The 27,783-nt window shown below is 41.6% G+C and overlaps 1 protein-coding gene across 2 annotated transcripts in view; it reads right to left on the reverse strand.

Moving 5' to 3' along the window:
* Positions 1-6,646: 6,646 nt before the first annotated feature.
* IFT57 (intraflagellar transport 57) overlaps positions 6,647-27,783 on the reverse strand; it is a 29,561-nt gene continuing 8,424 nt past the window's right edge. Inside the window, exons 4-11 of one of the 2 annotated variants that reach the window (XM_048493158.1) lie at positions 27,250-27,340; positions 26,084-26,152; positions 24,577-24,696; positions 18,202-18,273; positions 14,960-15,091; positions 14,432-14,494; positions 11,544-11,610; positions 6,647-10,733 (exon numbers count right to left, since the gene is read on the reverse strand). In XM_048493158.1, the coding sequence (XP_048349115.1) occupies positions 10,552-10,733; positions 11,544-11,610; positions 14,432-14,494; positions 14,960-15,091; positions 18,202-18,273; positions 24,577-24,696; positions 26,084-26,152; positions 27,250-27,340 (796 nt within the window). In that variant the 3' untranslated portion in view covers positions 6,647-10,551. The remainder of the gene's footprint in view (positions 10,734-11,543; positions 11,611-14,431; positions 14,495-14,959; positions 15,092-18,201; positions 18,274-24,576; positions 24,697-26,083; positions 26,153-27,249; positions 27,341-27,783) is intronic. The other variant, XM_048493159.1, reaches the window with a different exon arrangement.

Below are 27,783 nucleotides of genomic sequence, written 5' to 3' on the forward strand. Positions count from 1 at the left end.
AATTTAAGCAAAAATCAATTATATGAATAAAACAAGAGTATTCAGATCCAGTCCTGATCAATGTCTAATACAAGTTCCCTGGCTGCAAACTATGAGCCAAGAGTTCTCTGGCCACGCACCCAGATTTTTAATACCTGTAAGAAGGGGGAAATAAAATTTGCACCAGATATAATGCAGCTTCTGCTAGTTGTTTGTTGAAAGTAATGTTTTGTTCATCCACCAGCCCCCAACCCCCCACTGCCAGATTAATATTGAAAAGGTCAAACCAAAATATCAGTTGGGAATAACTGAGTTACGTTCGTGGCCTGTTGACATAACCATACCAGAAATAATGCTGGGAGTTTCATAAAAGAACCATCAAGTGGATTCCTTTTTCTTTAAATGGGGATCCAATTCAAAGCAAGATTGAAGCATGATGAAACCTGGTTTAAGCCCTCCTCCTGTACCATTTCACCAACCCGAAAAGCTATTTGTTCTGTGGAGCAAACATAAAAGAACCTAAGGGGGCATCTCTACACAGGCAGATGAGGCTTATATCCAGTGGTGGGACTGAAATAATTTAACAACCGGTTCTGGTGATGGGATTCAAACAATTTAACAACTGATTGTTTACAAGCACCATTTTAACAATCGGTTCTGCTGAACTGGTGCGAACCTGCTGAATCCCAATACTGCTATTCCCTTTTGCCTTACACAGCCGCCTTTATCAGAATTGGGACCACATATGCCTGTATTGAAAGAACTCCTAATGTTACGGCTGGTTGGTCATCATACTCACATTTGACTTTTCTATTATTCCTTTCTTTGGATAATTTTTTTAAAAATGTGAGCAAGTTCATATAACATTGGCAGCAACTTTGCATCATCATCTTGCTTTTTGTTCCTTGCTTCTAAAGAGGCAACCCCAAGTAGCTAATATGTTGAACAAAGAAGAAAGATAGTTAAAGGGCACATGCTCCAATGACAATCTCACATGTAAATGAAATATGAACCATAAACTTACAGGAACGTTGAATTGCTGTCATGGAGCTGTGAATAACAGCTGCCTAGTGCTACAATTCAACAGCTTGAGGCTTCCCAGATGTAATATATAGATGCATGCTCGAGACCCACTACAGCTGTTGGGCTGAATAGTTAGACTTGTGCCTACAATGTTAAAATAATTTAATCTCCTGAAAGCTTATTTGTTAAATTACTTGGATTTCATTTTCTCATCAACTACAGAAGTGTGTACATCCTAAAACACTGAAAACAAGGCAATTGCAAATGGAAAATGCAGTTAGCAGAAGTGACGTTGTCAGTTAGCAGAAGTGACATTGTCAGCTTGGAAATAAGTCTCATTTGTTCCGAGATATTCAGTTGCGTAATTGTATAATACAAACCTAAGCACATTCATTTTGATAGTAAATTCCACTGAGTTCAGTGCAACCTACTCCCTAGAAAAAGATTCTGGGAAGACAGAATAACTTGGTGGGGCCACAATCAAGATTCCCTGCTCTGTGCAAGGGCAGACCTTGTGCTAGTATGGGGGGCCAGACCAAGTTGATGGAAATAGCTATCAGCTTGAATCCTATCTTAAGTAGTATGTATGTCACACAAGATGGTGTGTGTCTTCCTAAAGCAGTGGTTCTCAACCTTCCTAATGCCGCGACCTTTAATACAGTTCCTTGTGTTGTGGTGACCCCCAATCCTAACATTTATCCATTTTACAGATGGAGAACACTGATGCAGAGAGTCTTAGGTGACCCCTGTGAAAGGGTCGTTCGACCCCCAAAGGGTTCCCGACCCACAGGTTGAGAACCACTGCCCTAAAGGATTACCACTGTCAATGGCTCTAATGCATCTTAAGGGTCATTTCCACAACTCTGGAGAACTGTTTCTTAAATAAAATACTTTCAATAAACTGATTCAGCAAAAATTGATGGGTCTGCCTCACTGTGTCATGTATAGCCTGTGGTGCTTAAAGTGTGGAAAGTAATTTTTTGTAGCTTTCAGTCCCCAATCTCCAAAGTGATACAGGATTATTCATTGGTTTTGTGTATGCTATTCCCCCTATCTCACATGCTTGTATACACACAGATGACTGTATGACACTGCTGATCCAAATAGAAGCAGGCCTCCTCTCTTCAGATCATCTATAAATATACCTCCATGCCTAAAACTAATATTTTTTTGTTAAAGAAAGTCATGTCTTTTCAATCTACTGCAAATTGTTATGATTCTCTCAGAATCTTGTTTATAACCCTGCTATAACAGCCGATAGTATTATGGCTGACAGTCACGCCACAGAAACAAATCTTCTCTCATCTTCAAGATATATTATGGGGGAAAGTGCTGAAATAAATGATAATATGAATAGACAGGTTTCTAGGGAAGTTGTATTTGCATAATCATTATGAATGGGAACTAGCACTATGCATACCAAGATGGCCACACCTCACTGCATCACTTCACTGCATGACAGGAATGGAGCTGACTTATTTGAGAATGCGGTAACTATGATAACATTTCAAGTTTAAATAGGCAGGGCAGACTGCAGTTGCAATAGAAACCAGAATGCACATAGATCAGGGTTGCCTGTAAATAATTTCCATCAAGTGGTCATCTGTGCAGTATTGTGGCAGCCGTGCTTGCTTAGATCATCTAGGCCTCAAGAAAATCTCGTTTTGAACTGTGACAGACTTATTCAGCTTGATGAACTTGGCCCACATTCTCGGGAACAGATATCGGCGCAGTATTTGAGGTCAGGATGCCCCCTTGAGAGCCAAGCTTGCTCTGCCAGAATTGTTTACAAGACTCACGTCAGACTGGAAGGCTTAACCTTGACGGGATGTTAGGCGAACATTCGCCGGGTGCAAAAAGGATTGACTGAAATGTGGCAGAGAGCCTGAAAACCATGTTATAGAAACTGTTTTGCTTTATCTTTGCTTCTTCCTTTCCTGCCATCTCTTTTTTATAAAATGTAGAAAAGGGACATGTTGGGTGCTGTGTGGTTTCCGGGCTGTATGGCCGTGTTCTAGCAGCATAACACAGCCCGGAAACCACACAGCTCCCAAGTGATTCTGGCCGTGAAAGCCTTTGACAATACAAGGGACATGTTGCTTTGGGCCCGTTTTATTTTCTGTTGGAGAGTTAATTCATATTAGAATTCTCCCCCTTTTTAGCAGGGCAGAGACTGACCTGCTGAGATAACTTTACAGCCAGCGTCAGTTGGGCAGCCCTTGCTCCTGACATGTCTTCCTCAAACGTTGGACTATATCAGTACAACAGCTGAGGAAAGCACACTTGTACAAATACATTAGAACTTTATTGAGCTTAGTTAAGAATGATGGCCCAGTCACACCCCATTTGGTTTTGCCTTTAGCTGCTTCCTCCAAGTGCAGAGAATGCCAAAGGTCACAACCAACATGTCTTCCCAAGTTCTGGTTAGATCACAAGATAGTGATAAATTATACATAAAAATCAGGCTCAGGGAAAACAGTACCCCACGGTATAGTCGTTTGTCATGGAGGAAAACCGGTAGGAAAAAGTGCAAAGTTATTTGAGGACAGACAAGGGGAAATGCAAACAAACAAAAACATCCAATGATTTGTCAATGCCTAGTTTACATCTATTCAGGTCTCGTACTCTCAAGATCTAAGCAGCATCCGTCTCTTCTGCTGCAGCAGAATCCACATCTCTGAAGTGCGGAATGGGGAGAAGTCCAAGCTGTCTTGCTGGATTATGAAAGACAACCATCATCATCTATATTTCACATTATTTATGATGTACTTCACTTTGCACTTATCAACACTGAAATCCTGTGTGTTCCAGATTCTAAACTGATGATTAAAACTAAAGCTGCCTCATGCTAAAATGTGGTCTCCACGTGAGTTGTCCAAACAGCTTTGAATACATGGCAAACATGACTAAATCAGGCAAGCACAACCATCTCATCTAAAGTGCCTATTATTTTAGTGGTGTCTTCTTGAGCTGCTGTAAAGTGTTGCCACAGTAACATGAATTCTTTCAAACTTTATACTAGGATCTCTAAGAGCTGTCCTTGCATTGCAGTTTATTGAGCTAATGAGGCTAAAAAAGGTATCTAGTCCTTTTATATATTTCACACATACAGATTTGTATGCTTTAGTGTGGGTCTCCTTCATGGTTTTGCACAATGTGTAATTTCAATAATTTCATTTCACATGGACAGTGAGTGGACAAGTCTTTGGTACCAGATGAAAACCAGGAAGTCAGTCACAGGTCAAAAAGGAGTAAGGAAGGACTGTGGGTGAATGGCAGAACATCTATTTGGCTCACAGAAGGTCTCAACTTCAACCCCCAACATCTCTAGCCAAGATCAGCTAGCATAATTAATGTGGAAGACCTCTACATGAAACCCTGGACAGCCATGACCAGTCTGAGTAGACAATACTGACCTCGAAGAACCAATGGCCTGATTCAAGAGGAGAGAACCTTTAGCACACTACACAGTCATCATGCCCTTGCTACAGAAACTACTCACAGTAGACACCAAATTCGAATCTCCCTGCTTTTCTGTTCCATCGTTCCCCTTTTCATTCTAGTTCTTGTCCCAAAAGACCAGCTTTTGAAAGTGGACGTTTGTAGCAGAGTAAGTTACACTTAATCAGATAGAGGCAGTTGTGTTCGATTTGCATTACTTATTCAAATTGCAAATTTGGGATTTTCATTATACAGAATGCAGATGGCTCTACAAACTGAAACTGCAAAAAGGCACCAAAAAGAGCAACAAAAACCACCTGCTACAGAGATTGTTTTCCAAAATAAGCCTGGAAATGGTATATCATGGGTACATTTTTGCATACTCCATGATTATGGGAAATTACTTGAAAACATGCCGTAAGTATTTACTGAGGACTCAGAAGCCAGAAGGCAAAAATAAAGAATGTTGTGTTCATTATTAATATAAAATGCCACTATTCTCATGTCCACTTCAGTTTTTTTTAAAGCTGATTAATAATTTTGGCTATTTGGGACTAGCAATACTTGGTTTTAGCTTTGGTTGGTACAGCTGGTAGAAGGCTCAGCTGCTGAGAATGGCTTTGCCTGCCAACATACGTAATTCTTTCTTGACTCTGACATCTCCCTGTGTGGCAACTTGTACACTTAGGGACTACGCTTTCCTGACTACTGAGATCACATTAACAAACATCCCATTAAACTACCAAGCAACTGCTATTTCTAGAACACACTGCAAACTAGTTAATAGTATATACCGGCCCTATCGCAAAGATTCAGTCTTATGCACTTGAAGAGATCTCTCTGACCCCAAACTTTGCAGCCTGACAGTGCGATTCTGAACCAAGTTACACCCTTCTAAATATATTGATGTGAGGGGCTGAGAGGGTTGCAACTCTGCATAGCATGGCATTGTCAGTTATGATAATCTCCCTCACTCTTATAGTACAATCTTCCCATTTAAAAAAAAAAACCATTCACCAGCTTGGATTTAAAGCTGGCATGGAGTACAATAGCCCTAACACCTAGAAAAGAATATCGGAATAAAGAGAGAAGCGTTCAGTTAAGGAAATCTTTCCATCAAAAGATTCCACATTCTTCATTACTAATCCTCTTTTCACCATTGAAATATCTCCCCATTCAATGCAGCTGTGCAGCAGAACTAGCGTAATACAATAATGGAGCTCCTGAGTGAAAACGATGAACAGGTTTGTGAAAGGAAGGTGGGAGGATTTAAGTAGGCAGCAAAAATGGTTGAACATTAATTCCCTGTGTAAGATCAGGTACCTAATACATATTGTAGACTAATCCACATTTTTTAAAAAAAATCCCATTTGCTAAAATTGGGGGTTTAAGTACAAGTAGAGGTGACTAGCCAAGCAGCTGTTGCGGGGTTTGCTTTACTTACCCTTTGCACACTGTGGAGACAACAAAAGATATTGGGCAGCCCCAACCATAGTCCGAGGTGCCAAGATGTGGCACCATTACTGTGCCACCACACTGCCTCCAGAGGGCCTTTGGGCAGCAGGGGAGGGGGGAAAACAACAAACTTCCCCAGCTGGCCAAAAGCCGACTATGGAGCTGAATAGACTTACACTACCCTTTTGGTGTCCTAAGTCCCATTATGTTCATTACTACAGGAATGCCCTGGTCCACACATACCCCTGCACTGGAATCCGATTGGATGCCCATGCAGCCTGGAACAGCCATCCCCCCCCCCTTTGGATTGGGTGCTTCCAAGGTTTGCAGTTCCTGCCTGCCCCCCAGTTGCCAACTCCGCCGGTGCATTTGTCAAATGTATTGGCAGGGTGGGCAAACATGCTGGTGCAAGGTCATGCCAGTTCCATTGAACCAACCCCCACCTTTGGCTGGGGCTGTTATCTGAGGGACAAAATCAAAATGACACTCTGGGTGGGAAAAAAAGCTGAGCGTAACAACGAACAGCTGAAAATATGGTACCTTCTATGGACAGTCTAAGATTAGATGCAAGATGCCTTATCAAGCCTACTGCTTGTGTTCAGGCTAGTAACAGTTGTTTGTGATCAAATCAGCAGCTCATCCCTGTACGAAACAACTGACATAACACGGCCTCAGAGTCCAGCTTTCCTACTCAGTATGATCTCAGTTGATCAGAAGGGGTGAAAGTGAGAAGACAACACCTCTGCAGTTGTACACAATCATTTTATTGTACAGAATTTTCTTCAGATACTACTCTTGAGCAAGTCTTATCTGTCAATGAATAAGAAAGATTGCATGAAAAAGGCCCCCTTAGCATTTGATTGCCATGGAACTAAGCATGTAGATTCAGTCATAAACCATCTCCAACTCAGCCTTGACACCATTTATGCTTCACTGAAGTTAACTGAGTTGTGTTCAGGATATGTTTGACCCAAGCATCAGAACAAGGTTGTTTGTACTCTGAAAACTGTGTTTTAGGCTCACCAGTAGCAAAAACCTTCCTGCACTTCTTTTTTGCGGTGGTGTTTGTGTGTGTGAAAATTTCAAGAGCAACATACTAACCCTAACTCTCAATCAAATTCCCAGCAGTGTAAGAAGAACAGGATGAAATCAATGGAGTGGGAAGCCCCATGGTGTAAACTCCAGGAAACCAACCCCCAAGTGTAAATTCCAGGAAATGGTGAGCACTGGGACTTTCCTCCTGAATCACCAGGTTATATTAGTTACATACACTATGGTACATTTTACAAGTGTGGTATTCATTTGAATATTGCACAAGAGTCCTGATTTACAGGTTAAGTAGTAAGGGACCTTTTTGCTCTGAATATACCACACCTCCTTCAACCTTGCTGACAATTTTGATTATGATTCTAACTAGAATGTCCTAACCAAATGCCAGTGATGTTAGGCATTCTGTTGTCTAGAACATAGAGCTAGCACGGCATAGTGGTTCAGAATGGCAGACTCTAATCTGAAGAATGGGGTTTGATTCCCTACTCCTCCATATGAGCAGCCAACTCTAATCTGATAGACTGGGTTTGTTTCCTCACTTCTCCACATGAAGCCTGCTGGGTGACCTTGTTAGACACATTTCTCTACACTCTTTCAGCCGCACCTACCTCACAAAGTGTCTGTTGTGGGGAGAGAAAGGAAAGGCAATTATAAGCTGCTTTGAGACTCCTTAGAGGTAGAGAGAAGTGTGTGGGGGGTATAAAAGACAACTCTTCTTCTTGAACAGCTTCCGATCACCTTTTTAAAAAATAAATGATAGGTATGTAAGGTTCCTTATAATTTTGTCAACATCATGGAACAGCCAATTGGCCCTTTGGCCAAATACACAAAGGATTATATTTTAGTGCTTATTTTTAAGCCATTATGCATTTATACAGGAAACCAGAGCAACATCCTTTCACAAACAGGTTATGTTAATGGACACCCCCCGCCCCAAAAAAAAGGTTTGATGCTAAAATTTATACACTGATATTCAGTAGACTGAATTTTATTAAAAGTGCCTTTACAGATGCTTTCAACCAGTGATTCTCTGAGGTAAGATAATCTCTCTTAGGCCCTTTCCGCTCGGGTCAAATATCCCGGCAGGTAGCTGGGATACTTGGCCCTGAAACTGCCCCAGGCCGTTCACACAGCCCAGGGAAGGGGCCCACGGGACCACAGCGGGTTGCCACAATAGCTCCGCACGGAGCCGCAGCTGCCTCCCATGCCCCGCCTCTCCGGGGCCCCTCCCCCCAGCCCGGCTGGCATCGCAGCTGCAACCAACCGACGGTCACTCCCCGTCTGTGAGGCCACTCAGGGGCAGGGGGGGAAAAGGGATGGTGTAGCCGCCTTCAACCCGGATCCCTGCTGGGGCCGTTCGCTCAGCCGTGCCTCCATGCCGGGTTTCATGAAAAGAATCATGGAAAGCATGATTCATGTTAAACCCGGCATGGGTTTTTCCCCCCGGGATTCACCCGGTTGAGAGGCGGGAACCATGCGAAGTTCTTGCCCAAACCAGTTACATCCCACCCCCACCATGGAATATTTGGTCCGTGAGGAAGGGGCCTGAGGAAAACACCCAGAGAAGCCCAAATCCTTCTCTGTCTCACCAGAGGCATAATCCAAGAAAGAAAGGCTTTCTTATGACCCACTAAGATGAATATGGCTTATGCATATTATACATAGGGCATGATAGAGCTAACTCAAGCAGTCTGAAGTCCCATTGATTTCAATAGGAGAAATGTAGCTGAAATCAATACAAGTTTAAAATGCTTGGCTGGAAACTCACACTACAGAGCATTCATAGCAAAGGCTCTTCCAAAATTCTAGGGAAAAGACAAAATGAATGTGTTTGAATTTATGGATGCAGAAGCAAAAAAAAAAGATCAGTTCTGGATTGCATAGACTCAGCAGGTCTTTCAAAACTCAAATATCAATTTTCTGATCTCCGTATAAACATATACAACCTGTCACTTGGCCCCAGGTTTGGACATAGTAGCATGACAACTAAGTTTTAACAGAAATCTGGAGAAGACAGCAGCTAAAAGTTACATAGCAGCTAAATTTAAGTTTGTCCTAAATAAATTGATGGAATGTGTTATTAAAAACAAACTTTACACAAAAAGGAAAACAAATATTAACAAGAAAGCATTAACAGTTTTTGAAAAGGAAAGTCATGCCTCATCTATCTTCTAGAATTGAGAAGGTCAAACACATAAAGGTAGACATTATACACTTAGAAACTTCTGATCAAACCAGCTGAAAACACTTGAGTAAACTTGACAGTCGTGGTACAGGGATGATCAATTTGTGGACAGGTAATTGGTTAAACATCATTAGACAGAAAGTGGAAATAAATGGCCTTAAGGCAGGGAGGTAAGCAGCAAGACCTGGAAAGTCCCAAGCAACCCTAATCTTGTCAAAGTTCAGAAATTAAGCAGGGTTAGAACATCTTAGCCTGGGTGAATAGTGACAGAACAGCAAGTGTTAATACAGCATTGCTCTTCTACTGTTCGAGAAAAAATATTATTTGTTTTTATTTATTTATTGTTTACATTTTTATTAATTGTTTACATTTATTTATTAATTGTTTACATTTATTTATTAATTGTTTACATTTATTTTATATTTATGTATTGTTTACAATATGTATTTATTTATTGTTTACATTTATACCCCACCATATCTCCGGAGACTCGAGGCGGCTAAGGATAGTTACCTGAAATCAAGCCACAGTGTCAAACTTCTAGGCTTTGGAGCCTAGCTTTTCACCCCCACAACCTTCAGAAGCTCAGGGATTACAAGTTTGTGACCAAAATCTGAGAATTTTTATGGAGGGTAGAGAAACTACTGGATAATTTTAAACACCGCTACATGGCCAGGTCTTGGATCAGGTGACTCAGTGCAGTCCTAAGATCATTTTCTTGGGTGTGAGTTAGCTCCACTAAATAGAAAAGAGTAAGACTCTAAGTAAACCTGCTTAGGATTGCTTGCTAAGAAAATCAGTGTGTTATTCCTTAACATTCCTATAAAGTGTATGCATTTTGAGCTTCGTAATAATCACAATTCTTCTATTAAATCAAAATATCTTGTTTTTTCTGAGAAAAGCTACAGTGAAATTAACTCGGCAATAAGAGACTTTGGTATCACAAGGATAAGAACTTGAATTGCAAAATATTTGTGCCTAGTACTCATCACATGAAACAGATGCAGTACTGCTATGATGAAAGTATCAAATAAATGATGGATGTTGAACACACATTAAAAAACGCACATTAAAAAAGCGCCATTCCATTGATCTTAGGATACAAGCCCTCAAATGAACGTGAATTCCATCTTTATAACAGTTATTACTTGGAGGCAACGAGTTAGGTATTTTCTCAACAGTTATCCTTTTCTTAAGTCCAATTCCTTTGACTTAACCTTACCAGAAGATTTTTAATGATATTTTATTAAAGCATTTTTAAAAAAGAAATGTGTAATAAATTTTCATAGAAAACAAAATCAATTTATACAAACAGAATTAACATTCAGCATTTTGTATACTGCGACATACATATTGTAAAAAATACATTATATACAAAATATTATTAGCCTACAAAAAACTAACAGTGGCAAGTGAATTTAATAGGTTCCAACAATTGAGGAATCTGGAATAATAGTTGCATGCATATCCCTAGTCATATTTGATTTTTCTTTCAGCTTTGACTGAAGTAATGTGTGTTCCACTACACCGATCCGTATGTCCATCTGAATGGTTTCTTGCTTCAGTTTGGTTAATGCTTGTTTAATCTTGACTAAAGGAGCTGTTCAAAAAAGAAAAATGCAAAACAGTACATTTTTTCTGTCAATCCGCCACACAAGGCTCCCCCACCCAAAGAATTCACTTCCTCAGCTAATCTACAAAGCTAAACATACAAAGAGATAAGAATACTCTGAAGACATCACTTAACAGATTCATCATTTCACATGCAAGATCTTTGAAAATTAGAAGATAATTCTACCACCTTCTTGACATTTGGGATTTGAAAATGTGCATTAAAAAGTACATATGCTCTCAGTGCTTATAGTCAGAATATTACATTTTATATTGGCAAAAAGTTATTGCCAAAAATAAGGCCCTCTACAGATTTGTTCTTTAATATGTACCAGCAGAAGTTCCATCAATTTCTCCAAGTACCCAGAGTTATAGCAGCCACACAAATCTCAGAGCATTACAGACAGAGCACAGCTGCACACAGGGAAGCTTTATGTTTTCTTTTTTGAAAGAATGAGTCACTAGTCTCATAAAGGATTGTGCTTATGGGAATTTCAGAATGGAACGAACAACCCGAGACATTTGCCAAGCATTTATCTTTCCAACTACCATAGCCTAATTCAGTCTACATCAGTTATCACAAATGCTCACTGGACCATCTTACAAGATTCAGATTATAGAGATGGGTTAAAGGGTTCCATGTCCAAACAAGATACAGAACCAATCACATTTCAGCTACTGCTTCCCAGCTACTGCTTCAGTATTAAGATCCCCCCCCCCAAACCCACATATACATGGAAATTAAGTAACACAGAAGTTGGGTGCTTTGTCTGTGGAACAAAACAGCCAGTGAACTTACCTCCGTCAGTCATACTACTTCCTTTCTCTTCCATTTCCTGCTTTACTTTCTCCAATTCTTCAGTAATCTAAGATAAATAAACTGGATTATTCTTCAAACCTAGGACACTTTAAACCAAACCTTCTGCACTATTCTTACAAGTAATAAAGAGCCTACATTCCAACAATCATACTGGTTAGAACAGGGGTAGGGAACCTGCAGCTCGAGAGCCGCATGCGGCTCTTCTGCCCTTACACTGCAGCTCCACAAGCCGAGCTGCCGGCTTCATCCTTGCCTGCCCTGCAGGCAGCAGGGCGGGCGCACCAACTGCCCGCGGACGGCTGGGCCGCGCCGCGGGCTTCCCCTCTCAAAAGTCTGCGGGCTTCCCCTCTCAAAAGTCTGCTTCCCCAGCAGACAGCGAGGCCAAGCCGCCGGCTTCATCCTTGCCCGCCCTGCAGGCAGCAGGGCGGGCACACCAATTGCCCACGGACGGCTGGGCCACGCTGCAGGCTTTTCCTCTGCTGGAGTGGGGGGGCGGCGCTCTCAAGCAAGCAGTCGGGTGAGGCTGAGCCGCTTTGATCCTTGCCCTGCCCTGCAGGTAGCAGGGCGAGTGCACCAATTGCCCGCAGCCGTCTTCTCAGAATGAGTGAAGTAAAAGATTTAAAAAAACCAATATATACAGTGTTATCTTTATTTTAAATGTCAAAAATTATTTGCGGCTCCAAGTGTTTTCTTTTCCCGTGGAAAGCGGGTCCAAATGGCTCTTTGAGTGTTAAAGGTTCCCTACCCCTGGGTTAGAATGACATTCCTGCAGGGCCATTGCTCTGTTTTTATAAAAAACAAAAACATGTCTTCCCCTCCAGACTTTACACTACAATATTCAAAATAGCTACAATATAACAATCAGTTAATTACATTCCTGAACACTTTCTTATCCCTCCAAGCTTTCAATGTGCATTATGGCGACCATGCTTAAATGAGGGAGCAGAATTTTATTTCCCACTGAGAGAGCAACATGCCTCTTTTACACAAGGCATTTAAAATTGGGGTGGAGGGGAGAGGGCAGACTTACTACTTGTCAGGACAGAATCAGCCTGCAACAAAGAATAAGCGTTGGACACCTGCTCAGCAATCTTGTTGCTCAAGGGTACACAAGGACTTGCTGTCTGGAAGTTTAGTTTTCAGATAGCCTAAAGGTTCTGGAGAGCATGAGGCTGTACCTGGACAGGCTGGCAAATCTGGCTCAGTCATTCCCTTAGCTGCTCAACAAACTGCAACACTCCTCACACTGGGCCCTTAATGGTAGCCAGGGGAGAAGCTTTCTGACTGCATCCTATTTGGTTCCCTAGTTTGTCATGTTCAAGCCTGGTGAGGCACCAGGGAGGGATGCTACTACTTGAGATGCCCCGCCCCCCTGCCTCCTGATATCTTTTAAATATTTAGAGGTATTTAACAGAGAAACGGGCATTGATTTTTTTTCTTTGCTCAAGTTCATGCCTATGTCTACAAAGACTAGTGCACCATCCATTAATTTTCAGACTGTAGAATGGTCACAAGGAAGAACAGATTAATGTGAATGGACAGGTGATGGCAGCTGCCCCTTTGAAGTCAAGCTAATTAAACTTATGCAACTGTTTGAATCTTGGAATAAGCTGGACACATTAGCTAGCTTGTGTCCCTGTTTTGGTTTTCTACTGAAGTGTGTCTTATTAGGAATGCAGAGCTACACCAGGCACGAACCTAAATGGCCTGTACGGCCAACACTCCCTCCTCCCAAACAGGCAGCCTACTGATCAGCTGAACACCATGCTGTATTTTTGACAGACGCAATTTACAGCTAAGTTGCACAATGGGGTGCACAAGGAGGTACAAGCAGAATTGTAATGGAGGACAGAAGCTCAGAAGAACATAGATTCATTTTCCATCCTCACATTTGTGGAACAGAGCTTAATTATGCTGGAGATTTCAAAATAAGCTACTATCAACTGAAACTGAAAATGCTGCATGCTTTAATTACCAAAATATGATTACTTTAACCCTACTTGATCACTTTTTAGCTATCAGATCACTTATTTAAAAGCAACACATTGAGTCAACAGCATCTCTTTCATAGATTCTTTCACTACTCATTCCATGATGTTCAAGTGTAAATGATTCATTAAGACAAGGCCAAGCAAGAAAATATGAAAATCCAGAAGTCACTGCAGAAACATAACCAAAGACTTCTTGCATACTGCTTGTGGAAACCATGGGTCCCAGCAATTCCCAGAAAGGATCACAATGCATTAAAAGCCTATTGTCACAACAGCCTTGGTCTTTTTTTTTAAAGGGGGGATTTTCATACACAACAGTTTCTCACTCTGTAACAGTTACCATGCAGTCAAGACACATGTGTACTCTTATTTACTTTTCAAGAATACAGAATGGATTAGGGGAATATATTCCAATCACTATGGCTTGGAGCTAAAGACATACTCATCAAGGATTCTTCTAGATATGTGAAGTTATGAACTTTTGTCATTCTATATTAATTATAGCACAAAAATAATGTTTAATGTTCATTAAAAAGTTTTGTGAAGATTAAGAACAGTAACTCACCCATTCTGAATAACGTATTTTTAGAAACAGGCATTAATGCACTACGAAACTGAGTGAATTGGCTCAAAAAAGAAAAGAAAAGAAACTGGTAAAACTACTATTTATAAGTTTTCCCTCTTGAATCATGCTCATGATTTCAGACATAAAACACTAAGAGCAATCCTAAGCAGGTCTACTCAAGAGTTCTACTCATGCCTATTCAAAATGCTTGACTTGGAACTGTACTTTGAAAATCTTGATATAACACACACAACATATGCATTCATCAGGCATTTAGAAACTCTGCTAACAGACAAAAAACAAGACTCTACCTCTGACAGAATTCTAGTCCTGTCTGTTACTCCTCCACTTCCTTGTTGATATTTTTCTTTGGCCTATGAGGACAAAATATTGCACAACATAAAATGCATAGGCTCTGCAAAATCATCTTCTTATATGAACAATACTGAGTATGACTGCACACATAACAGGTTTCTGATAAGATCTAGCAGACTGAATAGCCCTGCCTGGCCTGTCAAAGCATTACGCAGGTTCAGACACAGTTAGTACTAAGATGGGAGACCACCAAGGAACTCCAGGCAATGGTAGACATCTTTTCATTCCTTGCCTTGAAAATCTCATGGTCCTGGGGTGTCCCAACTTCACAGTACAAAATTACAATTTTGATATGATCTATAACTGATCAAAAGCAAGTACTAAAATGCAAATAGCTTAAACAAGAGGGAATATTAAATATTGAGATGACAGTGAGATTATTCATTAAATTATAAAATAGGACTTGTAAAGTCTTTAACAGAAATCAACTTTCCACAGTTTAAGATTGAAGATCAGCTTCTTACCTCACTCAAAAGGGCCTGGGCAGAACGATACTCTTGAACTAAATGCTCCAGCTGGTTGTTGATGTACTTTTCCCGGCTGCCAACCTTTTCCAGGGTTCTGCTGATTTCATTGTGAAGTTTGTCATGGTAGCCCTATAATGGTTTAACATGAGTCAGACTCAAAGGGTTATTTTAGGCGGCATACCCAGTGGATTTTGTTTTTTTACTCCTTTCCTTTGAAGACTTTCCTTCTCCATATCACCAAGTGCTTTTGATATTTTGAAGGGCTGAGATGTTTGATGTCTGTTTCAAAGGCAACTGGGTATGTAACAGTAAGAGTGTGTGCATGTGCACACATTACTGCTCAGGAAACACAAATTCAAAGACCCCTTGGGCATGCAGAACTAAGCAGCATGAATCTTTGAATCCTGGTCAAAGTATAACTGAAACAAGCAGAATTATTTCAACTGCTCAGCCATAGCTAGATCTAAGCTTCTTAAGTAACAGTGTTTCTGGAATTTTTTCACAGCTTAAAAAACAGCAAGACATTTCATTCTTTAAAAATTCACACACATTTTGGAAAAACAGGCTGTTGTATACTCATTGGGAGTGGTTCTTCTCTTGCAGACCCAGGAAGACATCTTGCTTGGGTGATTCCCACCCCTTCCTTCAGGGAGGCAAGACCATTTGTTTTTCACTTCCTGTGTACTGTGGTGGGAGTCGCCCAGCTTCAGTTTGGTGCCTTCTGATAGCAGTTTAAGAAAACTGTAATAAATTCTGCTTATCACTAACATGAAACTAACAAACTGATAACAGTAGAACCAGGAGACAAGAAGCAAAAGATATTAAAAAGGAAAACCTCATTAGCTTATTGTTTGGATAGATGATGACAATGACTTCTGGGAGGGTCACTATGTCCTCCTGACTCCACAGAAGAAGGACCATTCATGGTGATTATCCAACAGTCCATTCTCCCTGTGGGGCAGGAAGACATCTTGCTTGGGACCTTCCATAGCATTGTTTAAGTACATTTTGGTGAAGATGTTGTCCATCTTTATGATCAAGGGCTTCCCGTAAACTGTTCTGTGAAAATACAGTAGTGCTAGGTAGATGGCTTGACCTCTAACACACTGATTGGAAGTTTTGTTTCTGAGTTGGACGAGAATCCCTACACTGATTATCCATTCAGAACTGCCCTCCAGCTGGAGAGGTTGGCATCAGTGAACATATGTAGGTGAGACTTGATGTAGTATATCTTGCCCTTCCTTAAGTTGGGAAGGTGCGTCCACTATATCAGGCTGGTCTTGACTTGTAGTGGGACCCACAGGTTGTGGTCCTTTTTGTGCATTACATCCATCTGGAATGGAAATAGAATGCAATGATCTCATGTGTAGTCTTCCTCACTGAATAGAGTCTATTGTGGAGATTAGTAGCCCCATTCGTTTGGCTAATTGCATTAGAGGTGATGCTCTGCTTTTGATGATTCAAGTACCCATGGTCTGAATCTTTAGGTCTTTTGTCTCCTTATTAATAGGTAATAGGTTGATGGTGGCTTGGGTATTTGTTATTGACTTGTCCCTGGAGGAGGCTCTTAGGAGGTCATCCAGGTATGGGTGGACATGTTTCCCCTATTTTCTTAGCTTGATGACAGGGGGCAAAAGGATTTTCAAAAATACCTAAGATGCTTAGGTAATTCAAAAGTAAGTGCCCTGAATTGGTAATGAGAACCATTTACTGTGAACCGCAGAAATCTTATGTGCCCTTTCAGTATTGGCACATGAAGGCAGGCTTCGGTGAGGTCTAGGGATGCCATGAAGTGCCCCGGTTTCATGGTCAGAGTGATTGAGACTCTCTCCTCCTTTTTCCTAGCCACTTTAGTGGGCCAGGTTGCAGTTCCAAGAGTTTAGTGACTGGAATGGGCTCTAGGAGAGGAAGGGCTGGGAAGATCTTAACTGGGGATAAAACACCTGTTGAGATGGTGAGTCTCCATTTCTTCCCCCGCTGTCTGTCTGAGAAAGGCAATAAACTAGGGCCCCAGTTTCTACTGTTAGTTTAGCTTAGTTCTCCTTTACTCATGAGAAGACCCTTGGTGGGGATCAATGTTGGGCAAGTTGGAGGGAGTCAGGCTGGCATCTGTTTGGGGAGGAGCTGCTGCCCCTACACTTGCCTGGGCTGTCATTAAGGGCCTCTCCTGGTGACTAATTGTTCCTGCACCACTTTCCCCTATCATCGTGGAGCCTTCCATCTGATTGGAGTGGGGAAGGTGCTTCTTCTTCATGCACTTTCCTGTTGCACTGCTCTAGCCCCAGGATAGACCTATTTTAAAGTTCCTGGGCAAGCTGTGTCTTCCCCTGTTCTCAAGGCTGGAGTGGCTATGAGAGGGGCTTGCAGCTCTGATTCTGAGAAGAATCCATCCTCTGAACAGTTTCCCGCTTTTAGGGTTTTTTGACAGGAAGGTTTCTGTCTGTGTTTCAACTGCAGCCTAAGTTGCTCCTTTCTGCCCTCTGCTATACAGGAAAAGGAACAGAGTGTAGAGGTGGATAGAGAAGGAAACATAGATTTTAGAATAAGAGAAAGAACAGCAGAGCTCTAGAGCCTATGCCTATCTCTGCCTCTTTTTCTGAGGAAGGAAAAAAACTGAAACCGGGTGACTGGAAGTGTAAGAAAAACTGTCCTGCCTCCCTGAAGGAAGGGGTGGGAATCACCCAAGCAAGTTCTTTTGCCCCACAGGGAAAAAATAATAATAAAGCTTGAATAAGTTATTAATAACAAAACAGCATGTTTTTAGAATGTACTTTTTGGAACTGTGAACATTCATCAATTGCTAAGACATTCTCAACCATATTTATCTATGTTGTAACCACAACAAAGCCTCCAAATAATGTTTTGTTCCTCACTGCCAGCTGTATCTAAAGGCTTCCCAAACTTTTTCTATATAAAAAGGAAAGCCAGTTTGTGGGCAAGGGCTAGTTCACAGAAAAACCAGAAAATTGGCAAACAAAAATCTTTTTGGTTTCACTGACAGGTTTGCCCATGAAAACCCAAACCATAGTACTTGATGGTGCCTGATAGAAAACAGAGAGGACCATGTTGCTTCCTAAAAAACCACAAATAACTTACGTGCAGAATAATTTGGTACAAGTGAACCATGAACATAAGCAACTACATACAAGGAAAGAGAAGTTCTCTAGTCAGAAACTCTGAACTGCTATCAAGTCATCAAAAAGTCACATCTGAATTAACTGATTACATCAAAAACCTACTTTGGTCTCTTTTAAAGCAGACTCAATTCCATCTTTGTGCTGGTGCATCTGATCTACATGGATTCTCCAATCCTACAATTGAAGTAAAAAGACACAACACGATTTATTTCATGCCTGCCATATCATAACCCTGTCAAGTTGGCTTCACTGCTGGAAAGGGTGGGAAGCTTCAGCCCCAAACAGTTGTGTTGGTATAGTATCACTTCTCCATCCCAAAATAAAACTGCCACTGGGTTTGAAGCAATGGGTTGGACTGGCTACTCCCTTATGAACCTACCCAACCACTAAAGTCTTCATCCAAGGCTCTACTTTAGATGCTCCCCCCGCCCCCTTAATAATAGACAGGTGGTGATCCAAGATGGGGCCTTCTTGATCATGGTATCAGAGCATGGTATCCATTGTTCTCTTTCCAGGAAGACTCATCTGCCTTCTTCTGTTGTCATCTTCTACCAGTGGGAGAAGAGTCTTTTGTTTTGTCCAGATTTTCCTCAGTGATACCTCCTTCCTCCCTTGTTTTAATTTGTTGTTTTTAGCTTTGTTGTCTTTAACTTTATTTTACCCATTGTCATGATGTGTTTTTGTTTGGGTTTTAATTATTTAAAATATGTTTTTATTACACATATTTTTAATATGTTAGCTACCTTGGTGGCCCTGGTGAAGGTAGAAAAGCAAAGTATAAATTGGGAAAATGAAATAATGTTTGCAAGCGGTTTGTTGCTTATGAATATTCTTGCTTTACAAACCATTTTAAAAGAATGCCCTGGGCTGTACTATTGATTCCAACTTTCCAATTCTACTTTGTTCTTTTGGAGATGGTGAGGGACTGATTTTGCAAACAACAAAACCTTTGTATTCATTACTAAACAGTTCAAGACAGAGTGACAAAGGCTTTATTCAAACATCACTTTAATTAGCTTGTGGAATCAGGCCTTGGGTCACAGAAGAGGATTCAAGCCTGATTTGTCAAAGTCCCTTCCCCCAGTCTCTTCTGCACAGACCCAACTGATATTCCAGCCTGCGCTGCAGCACCTGCCAAAGCGTTAAGCCCTACCATGTCATCTTGCCATTGGCCCGTGGTAATGAAAGGTTGTGGAAGACTTACACTCCTCAGGACTCTTCAGGGGCTCTTGACGTGGCAAGTGGCCCTTACTGCAAACCACCCATCCCCTCTCAGATGCTTGCAAAAGGAAGCTGCCAGGCTTTCCATATAAAGACTTTCATCAAACCAAGCCAAAAGAAAGCCCAAAATTTCCTCAAACCAAGCCCACAGAAACCAACTTCCCGCTGCTGATTTAATGGAACTGAACAATCCCAAACTCACGCAAAAAAACCCAAGGCGCCAACGGTCAATCCCTCCAGAAATACCATCCCACTATTAGAAAGGTTATTCCAATTATAAGGACCTTCATAAAGTCTGCTCCCTGCTTTGCTTACAACAAATACTGTATATCTCCCATTCAATCCCACCTCTTTGAGTAGCCAAGTCAGCAAGTGCATCAGCAACTGCCTGATCCATCTTGGAAGAGGTATGTCCTATTGGCCTCCTGCTGTACTGAGGGGTGGCTGCAAACTGTGCAGGCTTGGTGGGGCTGGTGTGTTGCCACAGCAACATGCAGTACTGAAGAGGTTCAGGGCTGGGTTGCTTGCAGTTCAACAAAAGATAATGTCCAAGGTTGCCAAGTCAATGGGAGAGTCCAAATAGAAGTCAATCAGACCAGGAGTCAATTGCCGGGAATACATACAGCAGCCAGGAGAATCCAGGAATTACGGTCAGAAACCGATCTGTTGTCAGTCGGATTTGGAGACAGCGGTGACGTGCAGACAAGGTCAGGTAGAATCCTTTGGTGTCCTGCTTCCCTGGGGGTGACTTCGATCTCGGGTCCCAACCCACCTGTGCTGTCCTAGGTGACAGCCTGCCCATCCTCGCCCCCGATAGCAGGGGAGTTTGTAAGTTCAATCAACTTCTGCAGCCAAAGGGTGGAGGATAGGTCTCGCTATCCCTAGCACTGAAGGGAAACCTCTTTGACACTCTTCCAGCTGAAATACACGTTGACTGGTCATACACCGGCTCTCCACCACTCCACCTCCTTGTTTTCTGCACCGCTCTCTTTTTGGTTCTCCAACATGTTCCCTCCTTTCTCCCCCTCTCCAAGCACCTCCACACTACCTTTCTCAGGACTCTCTCCCTTCCTCCTTTTATCCTCCCTGCCCATCTTCCTCACCCCCACCCAGTGGTGGGATTCAAACATTTTAACAACAGGTTCCAATGGTGGTGGGATTCAAATAATGACTGTTAAAAAGTATTTAAAATATTTTTAATATCACTTTTTTATTTTAAGTATTAAAAATATTAATACTTAATAAAAATATTTTAAGTATTTAAAAAGTGATATTTTAAATTTTAACAACAGGTTCTACAGAACCTTCGGAACCCCCTGAATCCCACCTCTGCCCCCACCCCAATCTCCACAGCTGCCACCAATCCCGCTCTTGCTCTCCCCAGCCCCGCTCTTAATTGGGGGCCCTGCCCCTTGCTCTGCAAGCAGGGACGCCGCATCAGCCCCGGCTTGCCGAATGCGCGCATAGCCTATCTGCACCTCCAGAGTGCCTGCCGCCAGCTGCTCGGCCCCACAGCCCTTCCTCCTGCCTGCCTCTGATGCTGGTATCTCCTGGCCCTGCGAGGCCCAGTGGGGCTGTTCATCACCAATGGGGCTAAAGAACTGGGCGTTTTCTGTCCCTCGCAAGGCATGGTGGGGCCGTTTATCACAGGCAGGGCTGAGGGGCCGGGCGTCTTCTACCACCCGTGAGGCGCGGCAGGGCAATTTGTCGCCAGCGGGGCTGAGGGACCGTTGATGAGTAGGACCCCTCACCCTATTGGTGCCCTCACAATGTCCAGGAATAGGGTGGCAGCCGGAGCGGCCCCGGACAAATCCACTTCGCAACCATAGCTGCAGTTCCTGCCAAAGGCCTTTTATTCCCCAGAGCTACTTGCCTGGGTCTGCTCCTGCAAAGATTCTGGGTAATGTCTAGCCTGCAGTCTTGCTGAGTGGTGCCTCTCCTTTAAGGCCACTCTCAATCTCCGTCTGCAACGCTGACTTACATCTGGAGACCCAGAGCTGCTCGAATCTTCCTTAGCCCTGCTAATTTGCTCTGAGCCAGAAGCCTGGGCTAGTTCAGGCTGCTGATTCAGCTGGCATCTCTCTGCAAGACTCAGTTAACTCTTCCTTGGATGACCTGTCAGCTACAGCAGAAGGGGCCATGACACTGGCTAGGAGTTAGTTGCCACTATGCATTACATTCTTACTGAATTATGTTTTAGGATTAGTAAAGATGACTTTAACTTCGCTTTCTCTCAGTTTTTAATATGCTGCATTTTTTGGAATAGAGCAATATTCAATAACATACCTCCCCGCACACACACTCCTCACAGAATATAGCGGTACAGTCTACATGCAGTTAAACACTTCAGTTGCCATTGTGAGTAATGACACGGTGCTCGCACAGGGGACTACTGTTACCTCCCAGATTATGGTTTAGTTCCTGACACCCTTCCATCAAACTCCCTTCCAATAGAAAAATTTCCATCAATGAGACTTTGGAAGACTTAGTGAAAGGCATCATAGAATCAAACCCTATGAGTTTTATATTACAACAGCACTAGGCAATATTGAGCACACTCAACTGATTACTGTCATAATCATGCTAGTGATGACTTAAATATTATGCTGACTTCCTAATCAGTCTAGTAGCTAAGATGAAGTTATTCTCATATGTTGATGAGCAGCTAACAGCCTCACTGCATACTGGTTTCAGCACTAGTTAAAATTATGTCTGTTTCGTCTACATTTCTTCTCAGTTCAAGCATATTTGCATTAGTTTAGTTAAGCAAGGCAGATCTGAGAAATTAATAACACATTTCAAGAGGAAAGGGCGTATTTTGGAATGATTTGGCAATGTACCAGATGTGCAGGGAGACACTGAAGACACTGCCAAGGTTTCAATGGCTTACCAACAAAAAACACACAGTGCTGCTGACAGAAGAAAGGAAGATTTTATGGAAAGAAGGATAGTTCCATCTTCAACATATTCAATGGGAAACAGCAGCAAGAATTCAAGAGTAAATATCAAAAATACTTTTAAAACATGCACTAGACAAAATGGTACAGTCAGAGAGATAGATTTGAGTCAATGCCTTGGAAGCAAAAACTATACCCATGAATATGAATAGCAGGCAGCCAAAGAAAGTCTGAGAGAACCCAAGCAAGTGAAAAGAACCAACAGAGAATATTAGAGGACCCAACAAACAATCTTACAAGCAAAAAGAAGAAAACAGTGGCCAATTACACAAAATGTGTTTGGTGCATGGTGGGGCAAATGTCCGTCACAGCAAGATTTCTTGTACGGACATATTTCTTCAAGCCCCACATTCACTTTTCATTCTGTCTGCAGCAAGCAAGACCACTTTTAGCACAATTTTAACTTTTCCTTTGCTACCAGAGCAGAGAGATTTGCCAGTAGGCACAGCTTTGCCCTGGACATCTCTCCACCCTGGCTAGTCTTCCTACTCGCTTGCACTGCTTTGCTCACCTTCCCCTTCGTCACCCCTCCATACTGTCGGCTCCTTCCTGTTTCCCTAAGTGTACTGATTGAGAGATCAAGAGAACTACAGCTGTTATCCACAGTCTGGGAAGCAACAATCCATAACAGCTTTACAGTTCGGGGGGGGGGGGGAGGGACTCCAGCATACTTTTTTGTGGTCATCTGCCCCCTCCTCCCCTTCAAACAGGACACATGAATGCTAAGTTATGTGACTCTGGGCAAGAGAAAGAAAACCATTTAACAGAGTAAATTTTAAAACAACAACAAAAGATCACTGAATTAAGCACAGAGATGAAATATGGATAAGGAATGGGGGAAATGAGAGGAAACACCCTGTTAGTGATGGGGGTGGGGATTTGTTAAAAAGAACCCATCCCTGCTAATCCCTGTCTAACATCTGTGTTCAGTCTCTCCTCCACCAGCACAGCCTCAGTTGGCAGGTGCCCTGGATCCTTCCCCTTTACCCCCACCAGCCTTACTCCAAGCTGCTGGCTCCTTCTTGATTCTCTAAAGTGCACATATTTAGAGATCAATCTTTTGATATAAAGTAACAACAGAAAGGGCTTGTTCAAAGAAAAGAAAAAGCAGGTGTCTTTTGGGCTCTACCCCACCTCCCCCCACCCTCCCTGATGGTCAGGAGGGCTTTCAAAACTATATTTCAGGCAAGGCTCTGTTTTTAAAAAGCCTCTCTCTTATCTTGCAATGGTTGCAGAGATACATAGAGAGAGAGAGTGTGCATGTGTGTGCAGAAGGGAATGGGGGGAGGGGGAAGAGAAAATATCAGCTGTATGCCTTTAATGCTGTTAAAAAGCAGAGTCAAGAGAACCAGAGGCCCCTTTGAGACTTTCAAGCAGCTGCAAGGCACTGAGCGGCCTCCTCATGAGTAAACAGGGAACACTAGGAGAGCCTACTGCACAGGGAACAGGCTCGGGGTAAGAGTTCCATGCATGATGGGCCAGTTTCTCTGCCTACATGTGTTTTTGCTGTACAAGGTGTCTGCCAAAGACAGCAGTGTTCAAAAAAAATAAAAGCTGAGAAGATTCTCTTAGATTCGGCCATACTCTATAGGACTGGAATTTCTAATGGCATTTTCCAGCAGAAAAGATTATGGGGATCTAGATAAGACTAAGTAGTGGGCAGAATATACCACAAAGATGGGGGAGTGGGGGTAGAGGGGGCAACATCCCATGATGCAGAAAGCCATGATGCAGAAAGCCATGGGGGCAAAAATGATTCAATGCCAGGCCAATACCTATTGTGATTCTAACATAAATTTCTTCCTCACGGGAAATTACCCAGCAGTTGCACTGTTAGGAAAACCCTGTTCTACTCTGATTTACTGCTCTTGAAGTAAAGCAGTCTCTAAGGCTAGACAAAGTAATCAATAAAGTTTGGAGAGCCCAAGTCTTCCACAACATAACTCTCAAAGATCTATTTGCTTATACATTTATTCTGCTGCTCAGGAAGTCCCTTCAATTTGAAAACATGTTTATGCTGGAAAACAAGTACATAATTTATAGATGCTAATCTATTTTTAAATGCTCTCCTGTCAATCAAGATGCTTTAATCACACTTCACTTTTAACTGATTTTTTTTCAGAGGAAAGGCCATTGAGAAGGAATTCAAATTAAGTAGATTTGGGATTCTAGCTCATTGCAAAGTTCTGTGGGTTGATTACAGACTGTGGAGGTGCTCCACCCTTGCAATATATTAAACAAAAAACAGGACAGACTGCCAAACACACACACACACACAAGTGGAGGTAAGACTACCTACCTTATTATCTGTTCTTATTGTTACTTTCAATTGAGGAAGGACTCGCTCCACTTCGAGATTCCACTCAGCTGCATCTACTGTGGACTCTAAAATCTCTTCTTGTTTTGATTCATTCATATCCTATCAAAATATGGCAAGAAAGCTAATTACAATGCTCAGTAATGTAAGCGCAGAAGGAAAAAGAGTGAGAGTGAAAGAAAGAAACAGCAAGTGATAGAAGGTGAGAGCAATAAGGAAAATATAAGAGAAAGGGAAAAGATTTTTGATTCATAAAGGAAAGATAACTTTTCTTTCCCTCCATTATTTTTCCTTATAATGGAGAGATGGCAGCCATAAAAGCTGCGAACCAAAGAAATCATGCAGGCCTCAAACCTATTCTTTCACTAATAATGCTAACTCAGCCAAATAAGCTCCAAAGATGCCTCTTTGTTCACAGTTATACAAAATGTGCAAACTAAACTGTTTTTGAGATCCTGTTGTACCCAGAAGATACTTTAAAGTTGCCCTCTTCCTAAAACCATAGAAAGGCCTATGGGAATGATCAAATTCCTTGTTAAAGGAACAGGGCAACAAGAAACATTAATGATAAGAGGAAACAAGGGTTTCTAGTTCACTTTACGTCAAAGGGTGAAATACTGACATCTTCCAATGGGGACTTTGGACAACCCCAAAATACTGTGGGAACAGGGAAAATCTCCACCTTTTGTATGATTGATTGATGATGTGGCATTTTGGGGTGTATTCTTTACTGCCATTTTGATGTAACCTGTCATTAATACTATAAAAGTGAGAACACACTGCCATTTTGTGTGAGCTCCCCTGATCCTGTCTCTGCCCGGAGTTGGCTAATAAAGTTTTTCAGAACTTTATTTTATTTCAACTTGAGCTTCTTTAAGCTTTTATTATTTAAACCGTTACCCTGTAGTAACAGTAATACTGTGCACAATATCGTAATTCTTACCTGTGGCACCATTTGTGCTGAAAACAGCAGTTATACAATTGTAGTGTTATGGAAAATACCATGACAGAAGCATCGAAGGGAGATACATCACTGCAAATGGTGCATACTGTTAAAAATCCTTTCTTGCATACATATATAGTGAAGATCCTTGAAGTGTCAGCTGCTGCTGAAGCAATGTTTTTAAAAATCTGTACAGCCAATCTTATTTTCATTGGCCATTCAGAAGCTTTGCTGGGCACAAGCCCCACCCACTTCAAAAACTACTTAACAAGTAACAGGAGAGGTGGGGACTCCCTGGGATGGGGACTCCCTGGGATGATGTCATTTCATGTTTTTAGTTGTCCTCTTCAAAATAAATGTAGTCAAACATTCCTCATAATTCAACAGGCATTCTATAATTCTGAAGCTACAGTTAATTTGCGTTTTTGCATTTTCTAAATGGCTAGCTTAAGCCACAATTAGTTTACATCCAATGTAGTTGTTTTGAACTTTTTCAGTGCAAAAATACCACATTTCATATTGCTAACTGAACCGAAAAATGCTTACTGATTTGTAAGTTTGTGCCTTTAAAACATTCAGATCAATGTAGTTATCTTCATTGTCTGTTTCTTCTTCCTTAAAAACATATAAAACATATTACCTATGATGTATAAAGCAATGCAAAATCATAGACTTCCTGAAATATTTCATAAAAACACATCAGTGAAGGACAACATAATGAGCTAACATTACAATATCCTGCTTTTTATGAACACCATGCCTTTAGCTGTGACCAAGGCAATTGCTTTGCCCTTCATTGCATTTAAAGGTCACTTACAGCCATTTCCAAAGATGTTTATTCCACACACCAGCCTGATTGTTCCATGGGTATGTATGTGCGTACACAAATGTTACAATAAGAAATAACAATACTGAATACAGCCATCTGAAATTCCAGTTGTTGTGACAGCTGGAGAATTGCTTCCAGATGCCTCCAGGATTGCCATTTCATGAACACTACGTGTCTGCGGTCAGTTGGGACAGCTGTCATATATATCTTATGAACCAGTTGTTATGAACACCTTTTGAACATCTTTTCTAACATAACAGGTGCCTAACCAAGTGTCAGTTTGAAGTCAATGGGATTTGACCTGCAGATCTCTATCCTCTGACGAAGGCCACATGAAACAGAAGGGTGTCACGGAGTCAGCTGCGCGTCTTCAGGCTGTGAGGGAGGGGTTAAGAAATTATATAAAAGGTTTTACACCTTTTATTAAATAACAGCACTCTATACAAGTAAAAAATCAGCAAATCAAGGAGACAGATTCTAGTATAGCTGGCTCGATTTGCTTTCCAGTCTTGTACAGTGCTATTTTTTTTAATCTGCTTGAATCCTTAAAAAAAGATTATCTGTCCACTACACACGTACCTCCAGATTTCTGACAGCCCGACTGAGCAACGTTTGTACCAACAGGTTGTATGCACTAGAAGAGCATTTTTTCCATTTTCATAGCTTGATGTTCCCAGTTTCACTGTATGTGTATCTCACTGTATTTATGGATATGAGTAAAGCTCATAAACTCTCCCATCATTGACACAAGGTGCATTTGGACAAGTGAACAAAATAATTCCTTCGCCTTGTTCTTCTGACTCGGTTTAATATGGATTTTCCTTAACTTATTAAAGGAAATGATTTAACATTTGCTCAACACCAGATGATTAGGCATACCTACCGCAATTTCTTCTTCCACTTTATTTAGGGTCAGTTCAGCATCATCTTCTGTTATTGCTTCTTCTTCTAGCTCTTCTGTTGGATATATTGGCCTAAAATCAACACAATCCTGAGATACAGCATTTTTTCAAGGCACTGGTAGAGCTTCAGTTACCCGCAGATCTTTTACAACATAACCTGGTAGTGATTAACTTTTGTGCTTCTGCCAGGAAAGGAAATAATGCAGGCTATACTCAGGTATAGTACACAAACCCATTTCCTATGCAATACCTCTTACTGGACCTTGCCTCCCCTTACTAGCTTCCATTATTTTGAGAGGTGAATAAATTACTGGTTTAATAATCCCATACACAGTAGTTGATGAGCTATTAGAAGTCAAGACTCTTAGATTCATTTTTCACTTTAAACCTTACTACGACCCGATGACCTAACTCCAGAATATTACAAATGCTTGAAATAAAACCAATCCTACTTTTACAAGAAATGATGAATGAACTTAGTCTTGATGGCAATTTCCCCCCATCATGGCAAGAAA

Source organism: Sphaerodactylus townsendi, linkage group LG04 (genome assembly GCF_021028975.2).
Source record: "Sphaerodactylus townsendi isolate TG3544 linkage group LG04, MPM_Stown_v2.3, whole genome shotgun sequence".
NCBI classification, from domain to species: domain Eukaryota; kingdom Metazoa; phylum Chordata; class Lepidosauria; order Squamata; family Sphaerodactylidae; genus Sphaerodactylus; species Sphaerodactylus townsendi.